A 19,064-nucleotide genomic window follows, 5' to 3' on the forward strand; every position below is an offset into this window, starting at 1 on the left:
CTAAACCAGTGCTGTATGCACTTCTCGCTACAACCTACTTATTTTCCTAACTTAGTAGCAAAGACAACGTATGCCCTGTCTCTTTTAGATGGGAAATCCCAGGCCTGGGCTTCACCTCTCTGGGAGTGTAATGATCCTATCCTCAGCGACTGGTGGATGACGTCATGCGGAGAGGGTGACGAGAAGGTGACATCATACGGAGAGGGTGACGAGAAGGAGAGGGCCGGTGACATCACGCGGAGAGGGCGGGTGACGTCATGCGGAGGGACGCCCCCGAGGTTCCTGCCATGACGTGTATAAAGGAGGTCCTGATGCGCGTGCCCTAAGATACACCGGATCCAAGATGGTGGTTGGCAACGCCAACGCCTTCCCAGGGATGCCGAGGAAGGCGGCATTTGCAGGCGGAGACTACCACTTTGCCAAGGATAGCCGGATCAGGGAAAAAAGAGGTGAGCATGCGAGGTCGCAGCTGTCTGTGACCAGGTGCAACAGCGGCTCCCTCAGAGGGCTTCGGGGGTCATGATGGATGGCCCTTGAAACATAGAAACATAGAAACATAGAAATGACGGCAGAAGAAGACCAAACGGCCCATCCAGTCTGCCCAGCAAGCTTCACATTTTTTTCTCATACTTATCTGTTTCTCTTAGCTCTTTGGTTCTATTTCCCTTCCACCCCCACCATTAATGTAGAGAGCAGTGATGGAGCTGCAACCAAGTGAAATATCAAGCTTGATTAGTTATGGGTAGTAGGGGAAGTAACCGCCGCAATAAGCAAGCTACACCCATGCTTATTTGTTTTACCCAGACTGTGTTGTTCAGCCCTTATTGGTTGTTTTTCTTCTCCCCTGCTGTTGAAGCAGGGAGCTATGCTGGATATGCTTGTAGTATCAGTTTTTCTTCTCCCCTGCCGTTGAAGCAGAGAGCTATGCTGGATATGCGTGAAGTATCAGTTTTTCTTCTCCCCTGCCGTTGAAGCAGGATATGCATTGAAAGTGAAGTATCAGGCTTATTTGGTTTGGGGTAGTAACCGCCGTAACAAGCCAGCTACTCCCCGCTTTGTGAGTGCGAATCCTTTTTTCTTCTCCCCTGCTGTTGAAGCAGAGAGCTATGCTGGATATGCGTGAAGTATCAGTTTTTCTTCTCCCCTGCCGTTGAAGCAGAGAGCTATGCTGGATATGCGTGAAGTATCAGTTTTTCTTCTCCCCTGCCGTTGAAGCAGAGAGCTATGCTGGATATGCGTGAAGTATCAGGTTTTCTTCTCCCCTGCCGTTGAAGCAGGGAGCTATGCTGGATATGCGTGAAGTATCAGTTTTTCTTCTCCCCTGCCGTTGAAGCAGAGAGCTAAGCTGGATATGCATTGAAAGTGAAGTATCAGGCTTATTTGGTTTGGGGTAGTAACCGCCGTAACAAGCCAGCTACTCCCCACTTTGTGAGTGCAAATCCTTTTTTCCACATTTCCTCTTGCTGTTGTAGCTTAGAGCGATGTTGGAGTCACAGTAACCATGTGTATGTTTATTGAATAAGGGTATTGTCTCCAGGCAGTAGCCGTCATTCTGGCTAGCCACCCACTCTTTATTGACGGCCTCTTGATTTTATGGATCCACAGTGTTTATCCCACGCCCCTTTGAAGTCCTTCACAGTTCTGGTCTTCACCACTTCCTCCGGAAGGGCATTCCAGGCATCCACCACCCTCTCCGTGAAGAAATACTTCCTGACATTGGTTCTGAATCTTCCTCCCTGGAGCTTCAAATCGTGACCCCTGGTTCTGCTGATTTTTTTCCTATGGAAAAGGTTTGTCGTTGTCTTTGGATCATTAAAACCTTTCAAGTATCTGAAAGTCTGTATCATATCACCTCTGCTCCTCCTTTCCTCCAGGGTGTACATATTTAGATTCTTCAATCTCTCCTCATAAGTCATTTGATGAAGACCTTCCACCTTTTTGGTCACCCTTCTCTGGACCGCCTCCATCTTGTCTCTGTCTCTTCGGAGATACGGTCTCCAGAACTGAACACAATACTCCAGGTGAGGTCTCACCAAGGACCTGTACAAGGGGATAATCACTTCCCTTTTCTTACTCGATATTCCTCTCTCTATGCAGCCCAGCATTCTTCTGGCTTTAGCTATCGCCTTGTCACATTGTTTCGCCGACTTCAGATCATTAGACACCATCACCCCAAGGTCTCTCTCCTGCTCCGTGCACATCAGCCTTTCTCCCCCCATCGAATACAGTTCATTCGGATTTCCATTCCCCATATGCATGACTTTGCACTTCTTGGCATTGAATGTCAGCTGCCATGTCTTCGACCACTCTTCCATCTTCCTTAAATCCCGTCTCATTCTCTCCACTCCTTCCGGCGAGTCCACTCTGTTGCAGATCTTAGTGTCATCCGCAAAAAGACATACCTTACCTTCTATCCCTTCCGCAATGTCGCTCACAAAGATATTGAAAAGGACCGGTCCCAACACCGATCCCTGCGGTACACCGCTTAAAACCGCTCTCTCTTCAGAGAGAGTTCCATTTACCATCACACATTGTCTTCTGTCCGTCAACCAGTTTGCAATCCAGGCCACCACCTCGGCACTCACTCCTAAGCTTTTCATTTTATTCACCAGTCTCCTGTGCGGGACAGTGTCAAAAGCTTTGCTGAAATCCAAGTAGATGACATCGAGTGCTCTTCCTCGATCCAATTCCTTGCTTACCCAGTCAAAAAAGTCAATCAGATTTGTCTGACAGGATCTTCCAATGGTGAATCCATGCTGCCTCTGGTCCAGCAATTCTCCCGACTGTAGATAGTTCACTATTCTCTCTTTCAACAGTGACTCCATTACTTTTCCCACCACCGAAGTGAGGCTAACCGGTCTGTAGTTACCAGCCTCTTCTCTGTTCCCACTCTTGTGAAGCGGGACCACCACCGCTCTCCTCCAATCATTCGGCACCACTCCCGTTTCTAGGGATCTATTGAATAGGTCACACAGCGGACCCGCCAGCACATCTCTGAGCTCCCTCAGTATTCTGGGATGAACTTCATCAGGCCCCATGGCTTTGTCCACTTTCAGTTTCACCAGCTCTTCCCATACATTTTCTACTGTGAATGGAGTTACATCTACTCCATTCCCCTCCAGTTTCTTGTTAACTAGTGTCGGTCCTTCTCCAGGGTCCTCTTTAGTGAACACAGAACTGAAGTATTCATTTAATATTTCTGCCATTTCTTCGTCTCTCTCCACACATTGATCCTTTCCACCTTTCAATTTCACTATACCACTTTGAACTTTTCTCTTTTCACTGATGTATCTGAAAAATGTTTTGTTACCACTCTTTACCTCTTTGGCAATCCTCTCTTCCGCTTGACTTTTTGCCATCTTGATTAATTTCTTCGTCTCCCTCAGTTCTACCAGATATTCTTCTTTGTGTTCCTCCTTTTGGGATCTTTTATATTTCTTGAACGCTGTTCTTTTAGCCTTTATTTTGTCAGCCACCTCCTTTGAGAACCAGATAGGTTTCATTTTTCTTTTGCTTTTCTTTACTTTTCTAACATATAGATTAGTTGCCTTGGTGATTGCTCCTTTTAGATTGGTCCACTGTTTATCCACATCTCTCTCGTTTTCCCAGCCTTTTAGTTCTTCCTCCAGGTACTTCCCCATTTCATCAAAGTCTGTGTTTTTGAACATCAAAACTTGGGTTTTTGTGCTTCTTTTCCGTGTCCTTTTTGTGATATTAAACCATACCGTTTGATGATCACTGGTGCTGAGGTGGGCACCCACCTGGACGTCTGAGACATTATCTCCATTAGTGAGCACTAAGTCGAGTATAGCTCCTTCTCTCGTGGGTTCCATTACCATTTGTTTGAACAAAGCTAATTGCAGGGCATCTACTATTTCTCTACTATTATTAGATTCTGCAGATGGGATTCTCCAGTCTACATCTGGCATATTAAAGTCTCCAACGATCACCACTTCTCCTTTCTTTGCTATCCTGTGGATGTCTTCAATCAGATCTCTGTCCAGCTCTTCCTTTTGGTTTGGAGGCCTGTAAACCACTCCAATAAAAATGGATGCCCCATCTTTTTTTAAGTCGGCCCATAGTGCTTCTTCTTTGCCCCATGTTCCTTGCAGCTCAGATGCTTGGATATTGTTTCTGACATATAGAGCCACTCCTCCCCCTTTCCTATCCTCTCTGTCCTTCCTTAACAAGTTATAGCCTGGTATTGCCGTATCCCAGTCATGATATTCTGTAAACCACGTTTCCGTGACAGCAACAACGTCCAAGTCTGCCTCCACCATTAGGGCTTGCAGCTCTGGGATTTTATTACCCAAACTACGAGCATTTGTGCTCATAGCTTTCCAGCTTTCTTTGCTCAGGTTACTGCTGTTCCTGGACTCCTTTTGTGACCTATTTAGTTGAGTTTTGTTATCCACTTTTCTCTTTGCATTTGTGCAAGGGAAGATATTAATGCCTCTGATGACAGAGTCATCCATCACTGTGAGCTTTTTCCTTTGGTTTCTGATTTGGAATTTCTGTATGCATTGGGTTTTTTCTCTCTTTTCCGATAACATTTCAATCTTTTTCTCAAGGACTTCTTCAGAATTTAATACAGAGAAGGCATTTTGTACTTGTTGCACTTGATACAGTGTGTGTCTACGGAACACAGGTCTTATTCTTCCAGAGCCCACTGTAATACTTTTTAAGTTCCTTAATGGCCTGTGTGAGTGGTGGGATAGAGTTGTGGGTTGCACAGCTTTCAATAATGGGTGTCTGTGGGTTACAGGTCTTATCCTACCTGAGCCCACGGTAAATCTCTTTTTTCTTGAGTTTTGGTTATTCAGTGGTAAGTGGAAATTATTTCCTGAATAATGTACCGTGGCTGAGACTCTCTTTATTGAAGCTAATTCAGCTTTAAAGTCATCCAGCTCCTTTTCCAAGGTAGAGAGTTTTGAACAAAAGGGGCAAGCCTTAAGTTTCCATATGATTACCCTCAATATAAAGGCTCCACAGCAGTTGCATTGAATAGTACTCATTTAGGTAAGTTATTTGATTGGTGCACCTAAGGAATAATCAATTTACTAATTTATCTGGTTGCCTATTATGAAGTTAGGATGACTACATTAGAAATACAAACCTAGGGGTGGGTGGGCAGAGGGGTAGGGTTGGAGGGAGTTAAACAGTTTATACCTAGGTCAAGCTGGGTAGGGCAAGACACTTTCTTGTCCTTTAGCTAGTAAAAGATCCCACAGCACTTATATCCCAATTTGGAACAGATTATATGACAGCTATACAATAAGAGGGATACTGGGAATTTTTTTTCTTTTTTTTGGCTTTTTTGAATCTTACAACAATCTAATATCAAGAAACCAAACAGATTAGTATACAATATAATCAAGAAACCAAACTGATTAGTATACAACACTGGAATAGAAAGGGATTTGAAATCACAGAGCAGTTTTCTATACAGAATCAAACCAATATCAAGGAACCACAGATTATAATACTAGAATAAAAAGGGATTATGAAACACAGAGCAGTATTTCCAAAAACTAGTATCTTATCTGCACTGGAACAGTTGGCTCCTCTCCTGGGCTGTGCACAGTCTGTATTGTTTCTGCTGGCTCACAAGTTAGCTACCTCTAGCCACTGAGTGAGCCACACCCAAACTGGCTATACCTGGACTCTTCTGGATCTGGTCCTCTAGCTAGTAAATGTATAGGATCCCACAGCACTTATAATCCCAAAATGAAACAGTTTATACCTAGGTCAAGCTGGGTAGGGCAAGACACTTTCTTGTCCTTTAGCTAGTAAAAGATCCCACAGCACTTATATCCCAATTTGGAACAGATTATATGACAGCTATACAATAAGAGGGATACTGGGAATTTTTTTTCTTTTTTTTGGCTTTTTTGAATCTTACAACAATCTAATATCAAGAAACCAAACAGATTAGTATACAATATAATCAAGAAACCAAACTGATTAGTATACAACACTGGAATAGAAAGGGATTTGAAATCACAGAGCAGTTTTCTATACAGAATCAAACCAATATCAAGGAACCACAGATTATAATACTAGAATAAAAAGGGATTATGAAACACAGAGCAGTATTTCCAAAAACTAGTATCTTATCTGCACTGGAACAGTTGGCTCCTCTCCTGGGCTGTGCACAGTCTGTATTGTTTCTGCTGGCTCACAAGTTAGCTACCTCTAGCCACTGAGTGAGCCACACCCAAACTGGCTATACCTGGACTCTTCTGGATCTGGTCCTCTAGCTAGTAAATGTATAGGATCCCACAGCACTTATAATCCCAAAATGAAACAGTTTATACCTAGGTCAAGCTGGGTAGGGCAAGACACTTTCTTGTCCTTTAGCTAGTAAAAGATCCCACAGCACTTATATCCCAATTTGGAACAGATTATATGACAGCTATACAATAAGAGGGATACTGGGAATTTTTTTTCTTTTTTTTGGCTTTTTTGAATCTTACAACAATCTAATATCAAGAAACCAAACAGATTAGTATACAATATAATCAAGAAACCAAACTGATTAGTATACAACACTGGAATAGAAAGGGATTTGAAATCACAGAGCAGTTTTCTATACAGAATCAAACCAATATCAAGGAACCACAGATTATAATACTAGAATAAAAAGGGATTATGAAACACAGAGCAGTATTTCCAAAAACTAGTATCTTATCTGCACTGGAACAGTTGGCTCCTCTCCTGGGCTGTGCACAGTCTGTATTGTTTCTGCTGGCTCACAAGTTAGCTACCTCTAGCCACTGAGTGAGCCACACCCAAACTGGCTATACCTGGACTCTTCTGGATCTGGTCCTCTAGCTAGTAAATGTATAGGATCCCACAGCACTTATAATCCCAAAATGAAACAGTTTATACCTAGGTCAAGCTGGGTAGGGCAAGACACTTTCTTGTCCTTTAGCTAGTAAAAGATCCCACAGCACTTATATCCCAATTTGGAACAGATTATATGACAGCTATACAATAAGAGGGATACTGGGAATTTTTTTTCTTTTTTTTGGCTTTTTTGAATCTTACAACAATCTAATATCAAGAAACCAAACAGATTAGTATACAATATAATCAAGAAACCAAACTGATTAGTATACAACACTGGAATAGAAAGGGATTTGAAATCACAGAGCAGTTTTCTATACAGAATCAAACCAATATCAAGGAACCACAGATTATAATACTAGAATAAAAAGGGATTATGAAACACAGAGCAGTATTTCCAAAAACTAGTATCTTATCTGCACTGGAACAGTTGGCTCCTCTCCTGGGCTGTGCACAGTCTGTATTGTTTCTGCTGGCTCACAAGTTAGCTACCTCTAGCCACTGAGTGAGCCACACCCAAACTGGCTATACCTGGACTCTTCTGGATCTGGTCCTCTAGCTAGTAAATGTATAGGATCCCACAGCACTTATAATCCCAAAATGAAACAGTTTATACCTAGGTCAAGCTGGGTAGGGCAAGACACTTTCTTGTCCTTTAGCTAGTAAAAGATCCCACAGCACTTATATCCCAATTTGGAACAGATTATATGACAGCTATACAATAAGAGGGATACTGGGAATTTTTTTTCTTTTTTTTGGCTTTTTTGAATCTTACAACATAGCCTTTCTGTTCCATAGAACAGTAAAAAAAAAAATTGGTTCTCTGGGAGTGGGATACTCCACAAGTGGGACTGAAGGTGGGGAGAGCTATGGCTAAGCTCATCCCCTGTCGGAGTCGGATACTTCTGAATGTGCAATTATGAAAAAAAAACACCTGGGTGGAGCATTCGTCCACGCTGAAGGTTGCTCAGGATCAGAAGTTGCTGATCCACCTAAAAAGGATGTTCAAGGTTTCGACCTTGGGCATGCAGGACTGGCTGCAGTAGGTGCAGAGCTTGCAGGCAAAAGATGAGGTTTCTTCTGCCTCCGAGAGGCAAGCGGCATGTCTGGAGGCAGCCGTAGCTTATGTGGTTTATGTGCCCTATGATCTTTTTTGAATGTCAGCGGGACTTATGGTGTCGGTGGTACCGGCTAAATGATTTCTTTGGTTATGCAATTCGTCAATAGACATCTGTTCCAAGTCCCAGCTCAGTGATCTCCTCTTTAAGGGGAGGTTAGTGTTCTGCTAGGATCTGGAGCAATTAGTAAACCTTTTAGGGGAGTCCAACGGGCTAAAGTTGCCTGAAGATATGCAGAAGAGAGGATATCGCTCCAACAGTGGGGCTTTCTCATCTCAGAAGCAAGGATCAGAGCAGCAGCAGTCCTTTTGGGGTCTGTTTAATTATTTTATTTTATTTTATTAATTTTATTTTTATTGGTTTCAATCCAAATTACATTGAAAACAATGTTTACAGAAAAAGATAGAAGTAACATTACCTTCTTAGATTCAACTTACCAAGGGAATATCCCTAATTACCATATATTATAAGAATTGTGGGAGAACCAAATATTAATTTGGAAATATAAATCATCTTAAACATTTTTTGCTGTAACACCATGTCATTTACCCAATCTCTTTTAACGAGCACCTCTTGGATTACTTAGGAGTGTGATTCTAAGTATGCACGCAATTGTTCTGGCTCAGCAAAAATATAGCTATCATTTTGATAAACCAAAATACACCTGCACAGAAATCTAAGATAAAATTTGGCTCCTCATGAAATCACTTCACCCTTCATCATCAGAAAAGTTTTTCTTGTCTCCTGCATTTTCTTGGTAATATCTGGAAATATTCTAATTTGTTGGCCAAAGAAAGATTGGGTCTGTTTACAAAAAGATAGTCGCAATACACTATCTCTATCTGAAGATTGCATAAAAGTCACCAGCAATGTTGATCTAGGTTCTATTTTACTCTCAAAAGATTTTTCCAGTATCTCTGTAAGATTATCTGAGGAAACATGATGCTGATCTTGTAATCTCTTTTTTTCCCTTTTTTCAGGTGTATAGAATATTTTTTAAATCACTGGAATAGTTGTTTCTGTAAATCCTAAAATATTGATACAATAACTTTTGCGCAAATCCCTAGGTGCAATCCATCTGGTTTTAGGAAAGTTCAAAAATCTTAGATTGTTTCTTCTTAATTCATTTTCAATGACATCCATTCTTTTCATCACCAGACTTTCGGATTTTATCAAGCTACACTGTACCTCACACTTTTAACTTTTGTCTCAACTTTTTTCAAAGACAGTTCCACCAACTGGATCTTGTTCTCCAATCTATGTATTTGTTCCATATTTTGTTTTACAACATTTGTTAGGTCATTTATAGCTTTGTTCTTATTTGTAAGTGCCTTCCATATTTCTTCCAGAGTGATTTTATCAGGAATTTCCAGTGGAGCGTTCACAATTACATGAATCTTAGTCTCCTTACCTCCCCCCTCCAAAAGGCCAGCCTCAGCTGGTTCCAAACATCGCTCCTTCTCCTTCTTACCCTTGGAGCCCAGGCTTATCGGGCTCTCCAAAGCTGACGGTTGTTCACCGTCTCTTCTCTGGATATCGGGAGTCCTTGGGGCTGCTTGTATCCTCGGCGTTGGAGCTTGTTGTTCCATCCCCTTACTATCTAGGGGCCGCCTGTATGACAAAGCTGGAACTGTTGGCACACCGGGGCTGAATGATGTTTCTTTGGACATAGCGTCCGGCGACTGCTCTCTGCTGTTGATGCTCGCGGCCCTTCCCACCGGTTTTTGGTGCATGTTCCCAAAAACTTCTTCAATCCGCGGTTGTCGTGAAGAAATATTGGGGGTGGAGGTAAGGTTTTCGCGAATCCTTGCCTTTAGTATGTGGCATCGCTAGTATAAGTAGAAAAGGTAATTCAAAGCAAAGGAAAGGATTTCAAGAATTACCTCAGAGCTGAGATGTTTCATGCTCACGGTGTGGCAGCCATCTTGGTTCCCTAATTCTTCCTGGGATAACTCCGGTCAAGGGGTTGGAGGCAGCAAGAATGCACAATGAAAAGAGGTGGGTCTACTCTTCTAAAACAAAAAAATAAAAAATATTTTAAAAAAAGAGGCAGTCAAAGGGAGATTGGCCCTTTGTTGAGAGGAATGGACAAGGTCTGTGGACCAAAGGGGTTCTGGACGTGGTAAGAGGTGGCTTCATTTAAGATTTTGCTCATCCGGTTCGAGAAGACTCCTGGTTCACCTTACATATCGCGAGTAAAGAGAGACTCCGTACAGACCACGCTAGAATTGTTTATAACATCTGGAGCCGATGGTGATTGTGCCTCTGGAGGAATGGGGGAAAGGCAGATATTCAATCAGTTACAGAGTGTCAGATAAAGAAGACACTTTACAGCCCATTCTCAATCTGAAGAAGATCAGTACGATGTTCCAGGTACCTCTTTGCTGCATGGGAACATGGAAGTAAGTGCAGTGGTTTGCAAAGCAATGAACAAATAAAAATTAATAAAAGTAACAATTTAAAACTAGGAAAGACATTTTATAAAACATATAAAAAAAATAAAATGGTAAACATAAAAATAAAATGATAAAAATATAACCAAAAGTCAGATCAGTATACATAAATAAGGTAAAAACAAAATGAGTAAAACAATAATAAAAAAGAATAAACTATATGCAGAAAAGCAGAGAATCAGGCCAGGTGTAAACAAAATATGAGAAAGCATGTACAAGCAAATTCAAGTATTACTCAAATGTGGGAATGCTTGTACAAACAAGTTAAGATTTAAGTGCTTTCCCAAATTTTATGAACTCTTTCTCCAGACGAATGTTGAGAGGTAAGGAATTCCAAAGACAAGGGGGAATATTTACAATGAATATGCATGAAATAAATTTGCATATACTGGGCCTCCAAAGCATGCAAATTTTTTCTCTTTCATATTCATTGTGGATATCCTGAAACCTGACTGGCTGGGAATCTCCCAGTACAGTTAGGGAGCTTCTGTGCTACAGCTCAGAATAGGAAGTACAGTGATTGACACTTGGATAGAAGTTGATAATCTCTTGTGTAGCACAGATGCTGTATACAGCAGATACAGTTTAAATATAAGATAATTGATTTCAAATATGAGAAGCTGTAAGATTCCCTCTAATTATACAGTACTGGTAAGTTTTTTGGATTTTTTTAGGGAAAGAGACCACAACCACTAAAACATATTACCATAATAACCACGACGACCACTACTAGTACAACTATCACACCCACATTGATCACTACTACAAACACAACTCATACTAACACAACCACGCACACTACAGTGAACACACCAAATACCATAATCATGACCATTCATACCATAACCACGATTCTTGCCACAGCCATGACTACCACAAATCCTACCTTGACCAATACAGCTATAGCTATACATACAATAACTACAGCTCCTTCCACTTTTACGGCAACTTCTATGACAACCATCATGACTACAGCTCCTACGAGGACTACCACACCCACTACAATCACAAGTCCCAGCACGATATTAAAACCTACCGCAACCCCTACACTCATAATGACCACTACTTCTACCACAAATACCACACCTACCATGAACACTATTCCTAACACAACCACCAACCAACCTCAACTACTACTGTTTCCATGAGCACTTTATTACCACAGTTCCTAACATGACTACAACACCCACCATAGCCAAATCTATTTTCCCCTTTCTTTAATCTGCTCCGCAGAGACATCAGCAAGCATTTAAAAATGTGTTTAAGCTCATACGGCCCTCCTCCGGCTCTTGAAATGTGATAATTATTCTCCCTCCTACGTACACCCATTGCCCCTTCCATGTCCTCTCCTGTGGACATTGCCTCACCCATCCCCCACCCCAATCCAATAGTCTTTTCCCAAGTTTTTTCCCTCTTAATACCTCCTCCATAAACTCTTTTCTCTTATGCATGCCATTGGTCCCTTCTAAAATCTTCTACCCATCAGTGCCCATGGCCCCTTCATGGATTTAATCTACTGTTACCTCTCTCCATCATTGTCACTCACTGAATCCTCTCCTCTCCTTCTACTGTCCTCACTGTCCCTTCCTGGATTTTCCCTACGATCATTTCTGGAATGGTCCTATCCTACCTCACCATGGGTACGTCTGAAGCTCCTGTTTTAACTCCACCATACTATTTCACCCCATCTTCCCATGGCTCCTTCCCAGGTTCCTCCATTTTACCTTTCCATAAGGTTCTTCCTGTGACCCTCCTCCCCAATTAACTCTTTCCTGGTCCTCTCGTGCATTGCCTGGTCCCTAAAATTGAACCTGCATTTCCTCACCCCATGCTCCGATCCTGGGTTAGTTGTACATACCCCCTTCCACTGTCCTGACCCCCCTCCCACCCACCCCCGCCTCCTACCTTGGATCCTTTCCCTTCTATGTTCTCCATTTCCTGCCCTTATTTCACTGGTCCCTGTAATCACTACCCACACATACACCGCCCCTTCCTACTCCCGATCTTCCAATTTGTAAAGTAATGCATGCAAAGGGTGGGGATGCAACCAGGATTGGGAGGTGGTTCGCCCCACGGTAAACATTCTTTCCAGGTATCTCAGTCTGTGCCTTCCCTTGTTCCACAAGCTAAGGTGCAGCCACAGAAACAGTACCTTGGGAAGGATGCAGAGAGCAGGGCTTCTTCTCCTGAGTGTGCTATGGGAGTGTAAGTGTGGGACAGATACAAACTTTGGCAATAATACGTGTAAATACATTTAAAGAACCTTCCAGGACAAAAACCTCATAGAATCTAGGAACTCCAGGTATCAATTACCTTCATTTGCCTTACATATAATCATCGGCTAAATCTTAGCATCTGCTTTTCAATTTTTTAAGCTTATTTTTTGTATATGCAGAAACGTTTTATCTTATAAACTTGAAACTCCCCGACATGGGTCAGTGTTTTGTTCACTGTATCAGGAAGAAGTTCATGAGATAGCCACTGTCCGCCTCCATTTCTAAGTCCTTTCAAGTATCAACAGATTGCTGCAACATAGAACGCCAACAGTTTTTATTAGTGTCAAAGTGCATCGAGGCAAAAAAGAGTGCTCTCTACAAAACAATGGCACAGATGTACCGGAAACTTGTGTCCTGCTTACTAAATGTAATTCATCGTGCAAAAGTTACGCAAATGCTTTTTGGAACTGGACTGACAGCATTACCTTATATCGCCATGATGTTTACTTTTGGCACCAAAATCAAAGGACTGGATTTGGAAGCTAAACATTGTTTTCTTATACACCATGAAATCAAGTTTTTAATGTCACAAGATCCAGTGATTCCATTCTGTAATAAATTGCCAAAGGTGCATAAGCAGTTGAAAGATGCACCAGGACGTCCCATCATTGCTTCTATTGTTTCTGTTTTAGAAACATTATCACAATTCAACACCTTTCTTAAAATTGAAGTACCAAATGCTCGATCTTATATTAAGGACACCAAGCAAATGTTAAATACATTGAATGCGATCACATTAGATTTTAAGTCTATAGTTTTGCTGACTTTTGATATTAAGTCACTTTATACAAACATTCTACATGCTGCGGCTCTTGATATCATTACAAGTGCGGTGGACATTAGGCCTAGACTGTTGTGGTCGTGGACCCTTGGGCCGGTTGGGACAATGGAAGGTATGCTATGGAAGACTACAGGAAGTGTCCCAGCCGGGAGGCGGCTCGGAGAAACTCAGAAGAAGCTTCACCACTGGAAGTCCGAGATACCCCCAGGAGGAGCCCGTAGGGACTCGGACCTCTTGGACTCAGGTGGAGTCCTATGCGACCAAGGACCCAGGCAGCGGCTGAAGAGATGGAGGAGGGCTGGACCTAGGTAGCTGAAAAGTCTTCACCCTCGGAAGCCTGCGGCTCCCCTGGGAGGAGCCCGTGAGAGGCCGAGCCGCTGGGATTTAGGAGAATCCTTCTGGGCCAGCAAGTACTGGAAACCTGAGGTGGGGAAGAAGCCGAACTCAGAGTCCAGGAACGAAGCCGGGTCAGAAGCCAGGAGTCAGAGAATCAAACCAAAGCCAGGGACGAAACAGAAAACGGAGTCGTGGATGGAGCCGGGTCGGAAGCCGGAAGTCAGACGTCGATACGAAAGCCAAGGGACGGAAGCAGAAGAGAAGTCAGGAAGCAAGCCGTGTCAGAGACAGAAGCAATCCAAAGTATTCGCAGCAACTAGCAAGTCAGGAAACCTGAGGAACCTCATTGCACGGCAAAGGCTGATGAAGCTGCATGGTTTAAATACCCTGCAGCATGTGACGTCACCCGGACGCCCTCCTATGATTTTCCCGCGCTGGCCCCTTTAAGGGTCGAGCCCCCGCGCGCACGCGTGCCTGGGGGCGGGGCCGAGCGCGTCTGGTCGGCGGCATTCTCCCTGCTCAAGGGAGAGCCGCGGAAGGCCGAAGGATTAGGCCTACGTGGCCCAGGAGCGTTCCGTACGGGCCGGGCTAGCCCGGAGGGAGGAGGAGGGACCGGGGTACGGTCCGGTCCCGTAACATAGACTTCACCATATATCGACTTCATTTATACTTAGGTTGGCAGAACTTGCTTTTTGTCACAATTATTTTTTCATTCTGAATTCTTTTTGCATTCAATAGCATAGAACTTCAGTGGGCACAACGATGGCCCCAAGTATAGTGAACTTATGTTACACAGTTCGAGGAGCAGATTTGTACCCTTCTGAGCATTTTAAATAAGTTCAAGCCTGGTATAGGTATATGGACGATATTTTAATGATCTGGGCATCGTCTGAAGAACATCTTCATCAGTTTTCTGAGTGGCTCAACTTACAAGACACAAACTTAAAGTTCATTATGGTATGAAGTAGGGATAAAATATCCTTTTTGAATATATGGATAGTTAGACAAGGAGATAAGTTGGGAATGTCTCTTTATTGAAAACCTTCTGAGAGGAATAATTTGCTACACTATTCCATTTTTCATCCATATAGTCTAAGAAATACAATTTACAGTTAGGACAATTCTTAAGGATAAGACACATTTGTTCTAATAAAGCAGATATTTTTAATAGAAGCAAAGGAGTTAAGTGCTTGTCTACTGGAATGTGGGTACCCATAGACATCCCAAGTCCGATTCTAAAAATCATTTGACTTGTGTTTTGAGTAACCTTTGCACTATGGATTATATTTAGAAAGCAGGACACAAGTTTCGGGTACATCTATGCCATTGTTTTGTAGAGATCACTCTTTTTTGCCATGATGCACTTTGACACTAATAAAAACTGTTGGCGTTCTATATTGATACTTGAACGGACGTAAAAAGGGAGGAGGTCAGTGGCTATCTCATGAACTTCCTCCTGATACAGTGAACAAAACACTGACCCATGTTGGGGAGTTTCAAGTTATAAGATATGTTTTATCTGCATATATAAAAAATAAGCTTAAAAAATGGAAAAGTAGATGCTAAGATTTGGCCAATGATTATATGTAAGACAAATATAAGTAATTGGTATTGGGAGTGCCTAGTATGATAGATACATAGATGGTATGCGGTGTTTGTTTTGGAAGGTTTTTCATATGTATTTTCAGCTCCTTCCGTTACCTCACCTCTATAATATCGTTTAGTAGGAAGTGTAACACATAGAAAGGCTGCCACATTCATCACGGATCTCTAATTGCTTTTAGTTCTGTCCTAAATCAGGGAAGGGTCTCATTAGATCATTTACAGACATTTCTCTGTCATGGACAGGCATCCCCCAGAGCTCGAGGAAATGGTAGAAAGTGTAAATACTTCTTGATCAGAGTTCAGACTCATCCTCATCCAAGAGGGAGGGCTCAGTTTAGCAAACATCCTTAATTTTAGGATTTTAATTGACAATGATTAAAAACATTTGAAAGAACATTAAATAGAGCTGTTGTTTCTAGAAACTGGTGACGTTGTGTTTAATGCTGCAGATCTAATGCATGTCTAAAGCAGCCTCACATCTGGATGCAATCAGAAACTTGCTAATTCATCTTAGCTTAGACACATCATCTTAGGTTAGACACTGACCTAATCTACAAAAAACACATCTCCACAAAAATAAAGGAAGGCTTTCACAAACTTCAAATAATAAAACATCTAAAACCCCTACTTCACCCCCATGATTTCAAAACCGTCCTTCAAGCCCTCATTTTTTCAGGTTTGGATTACTGCAACTCCCTTTTGATCGGCCTTACAAAATCATCTTTGAGACCCTTGCAGCTCCTTCAGAATGCTGCAGCCAGAGTACTAACAGGCAAAAGAAAAGCTGATCACATTACACCTGTTCTCAACCAATTACAGTGGCTCCCTATTGAAAAAAGAGCAGAATTCAAAATTCTCACCATACTCCACAAAGCAATATACAAAGCCAACTACTCCGCCTTTGATGACATCATTCACATTCATTGCTCTCAACGAACTACAAGAACTGCCAGCAAAATTAATCTAGTGATTCCCTCACTTCCACAGGCTAAATTATCCTCCACCAGAAACAGAGCCTTTTCCATCATCGGCCCTAAGCTCTGGAATTTGTTACCTCATTCCCTCACCAATCAAGAAAACTTAAAATCCTTCAAAAAAGACCTAAAATCCTGGTTACTCAGCCAATCTTTTAAAGATAGCTCCCAATGACTTTAAAATACTTTATTTATTCTGCTATTTTTCAATCTCCCTGTTTCATTGATACAGATGCCCTTCAATGCATCATGAGATCTATGTTCATCTATTCAGGGTTCTATCCTGTGTTATCTTGTTATTCATTCTTGTTATGTCTTTATTTATCCTTAATTTTAAATTGTAAACTTCATATATCGTTCAATGTAACATGTTGTTTCTGTATGTAAACCGGAGTGAAGGCAACTCTGCTATACCTCGGTATATAAAAAATGCTAAATAAATTAATAAATTGTGAACATTTGGGACATAGCTTTGTATTGCACCTGATATTTAGTATGAAATGCTGTATTATTCTAACACTAAATATATCTCTCCCTGCAGGTTCCCCCTGCCATGACAGGCACACAGTTTTTTATGCAAATGTCAGTGCTCCAGTAGTATATGAAGTGGCTATGTGTGTGGTCATCATGTGTCAGTTCACTTTTCCATTGAATGAAAGATTAGAAAAAGATTTTCATGGATACTGGTTCAGGGAAGAAGATATCTCCTCAAGCATCCCCGTAGCAACTACTAATAAATTTATAAAAGTGGATGAACGTACCAGTGGTCGCTTCAACATCTTTGGGAACCTATCGGAATGCGACTGCAGCTTCAGGATCGACGACGCCTTTGTAGAGGATACTGGCAGATATTACTTCAGGTTAGAGGGAGGACTTGTGCATAATTACCGGGAACACCAAGCTTCTATCACTATAAGAAGTAAGTATGTTCAGCTTTTCTGACTTCCTAAGTTAATCAGCAAGTCTTTCCATTGCATGCATCAAAGAGATGCCATTTATGTTGCTGCAGTAGTGATATTAGACCATGGCAGTAATATCACATACTTTTCCTTGGCTCTCGCTTCTCTTTGCTGCTGGTGTTAGCTGCAGAGCTCTGTGATTGGCAGTTTCTTTCTTTCTCTTGTTTAGATTTCTCGATGCAGCCCAAATTCTCGATCTCGATCCCCATCCCTGATATGCTGGAGCCAGATGTAACAGTGACGATCAACTGCACAGCTCTGGAGAGGTGTGCGGGAACCGCCCCCATCATAACCTGGAAAGGAGATTTAACTACACGTAATTCCACGACTAGCACAACATCATCTTCTAAAAATGGGACATTAACCTATTCATCCAGTTTCACCTTTACTACATCTGCAGAAGAGCACAGAAAAAATCTGACCTGTTTGGTTTATTACACTGCGGTGAAAATGTCCAAGGAGAAAACTGTCACCTTTAATGTGAAGAGTAAGTAGCTTGATTCTATTGAAAAATACTGTCAGAATAATCCATTTTTCCTGTACGTACCCAGATAAGTCCAGACTCTTGGGTTTTGCCTCCCCTCCAGCAGATGGAGTCAGAGAAAGTTTTACTGCCACTTGCAGTCTCTCAGTATTTCTCTGTCTCCAGCATGCAGTCTGATTAATAAAAAAATAAGAAACTCTGAAAGAGCATGTAGACTTCTGTCTTTGCCTCACAGAAGGTTGTTAGACCCTGGTGGGGTCATCCCTTCTTGTACATGAGGCTTGAGAGCAGGGGGTCGGGGACCCTGTGTTGCTCGGATCCCAGGCCGGACAGGGCTGATACCTCGAGGTCCCGGATCACTCGCCCTGTGGGATCTTCACAGCCTGTCATCTCTTCAGGAGCTTGCTGTTGCTTTTTTAAGGAAAGTGCCCCTTTTTCCATTTGTTTAACATTTGTTAATTTATAAAAAAAATAAAACAAAAAAAACCAGCATCTATAGTGAGCCTTTCTATCTTTTTTCTCCCCTGCCTCATTCGGCATTTCCCCCATGCGGCGCTCGACTGGGATTGGGAGTCCCAGTCTCGCTTGTGGATGTCACATGGGGTGGCCTGTTCTTCCTGCGGGGATGCGCGGTCATGTCTTTCCCACACTGGCCTTTGCTCCCGATGCCTCCCCAGGAAGGAGGGGCCATCGGGGAGCTCTGGGGGTGGCATGGGCAGTGTCTCCCATGCTTTGTCGTCCTTCAGCGCTGCCTGCTGTGGAAGACCGACTCCCGCGGTGGCCATATTGTCTTCATTTTAGTCGGCAGCACGGGCCGCGGAGGGAAATTTGAATCTTCCTCCCTCATTGTCTCTGGATCCCCAGGCCTCTGGGGGAGGTCATTAGCAGGCTGGGGGCCTTCCTGTCAGTGATGAGGACCACAGGGATCCTTTGGATTCATCCTCATTTTCTCCTGAGTTTGTGCTCCTGCTCCATAAGGACTTTAAGGCCAGGAAGGCTGCACCTCAGGATGCATCCAAGGAGACCTTGGGGCAGCCCACCAAAAAGTCCAGGACCTCCATGGCCATGGATTCCCCTAGGGTCCGGCGGCTTCTGAGGGCTTCAGTGCACACAGCTGCCACGGATTCTTCCTCGACCTCTTCTAATACTGATGGGAACCAGGGAGGGGATTCCCAGGAGTCCGGGCCTTGGGTCATTCTAATGAATCCGGATCTGTCCCTCTTGCACAG

The 19,064-nt window shown here is 42.7% G+C and overlaps 1 protein-coding gene across 1 annotated transcript in view; it reads left to right on the top strand.

Annotated features, from left to right (window-relative positions):
• The first annotated feature begins 343 nt into the window (after positions 1-343).
• LOC115075632 overlaps positions 344-19,064 on the top strand; it is a 123,200-nt gene continuing 104,479 nt past the window's right edge. Inside the window, exons 1-3 of the mRNA XM_029576204.1 lie at positions 344-449; positions 16,934-17,311; positions 17,521-17,667. Of these exons, the coding sequence (XP_029432064.1) occupies positions 344-449; positions 16,934-17,311; positions 17,521-17,667 (631 nt within the window). The remainder of the gene's footprint in view (positions 450-16,933; positions 17,312-17,520; positions 17,668-19,064) is intronic.

Source organism: Rhinatrema bivittatum, chromosome 14 (genome assembly GCF_901001135.1).
Source record: "Rhinatrema bivittatum chromosome 14, aRhiBiv1.1, whole genome shotgun sequence".
NCBI lineage: Eukaryota > Metazoa > Chordata > Amphibia > Gymnophiona > Rhinatrematidae > Rhinatrema > Rhinatrema bivittatum.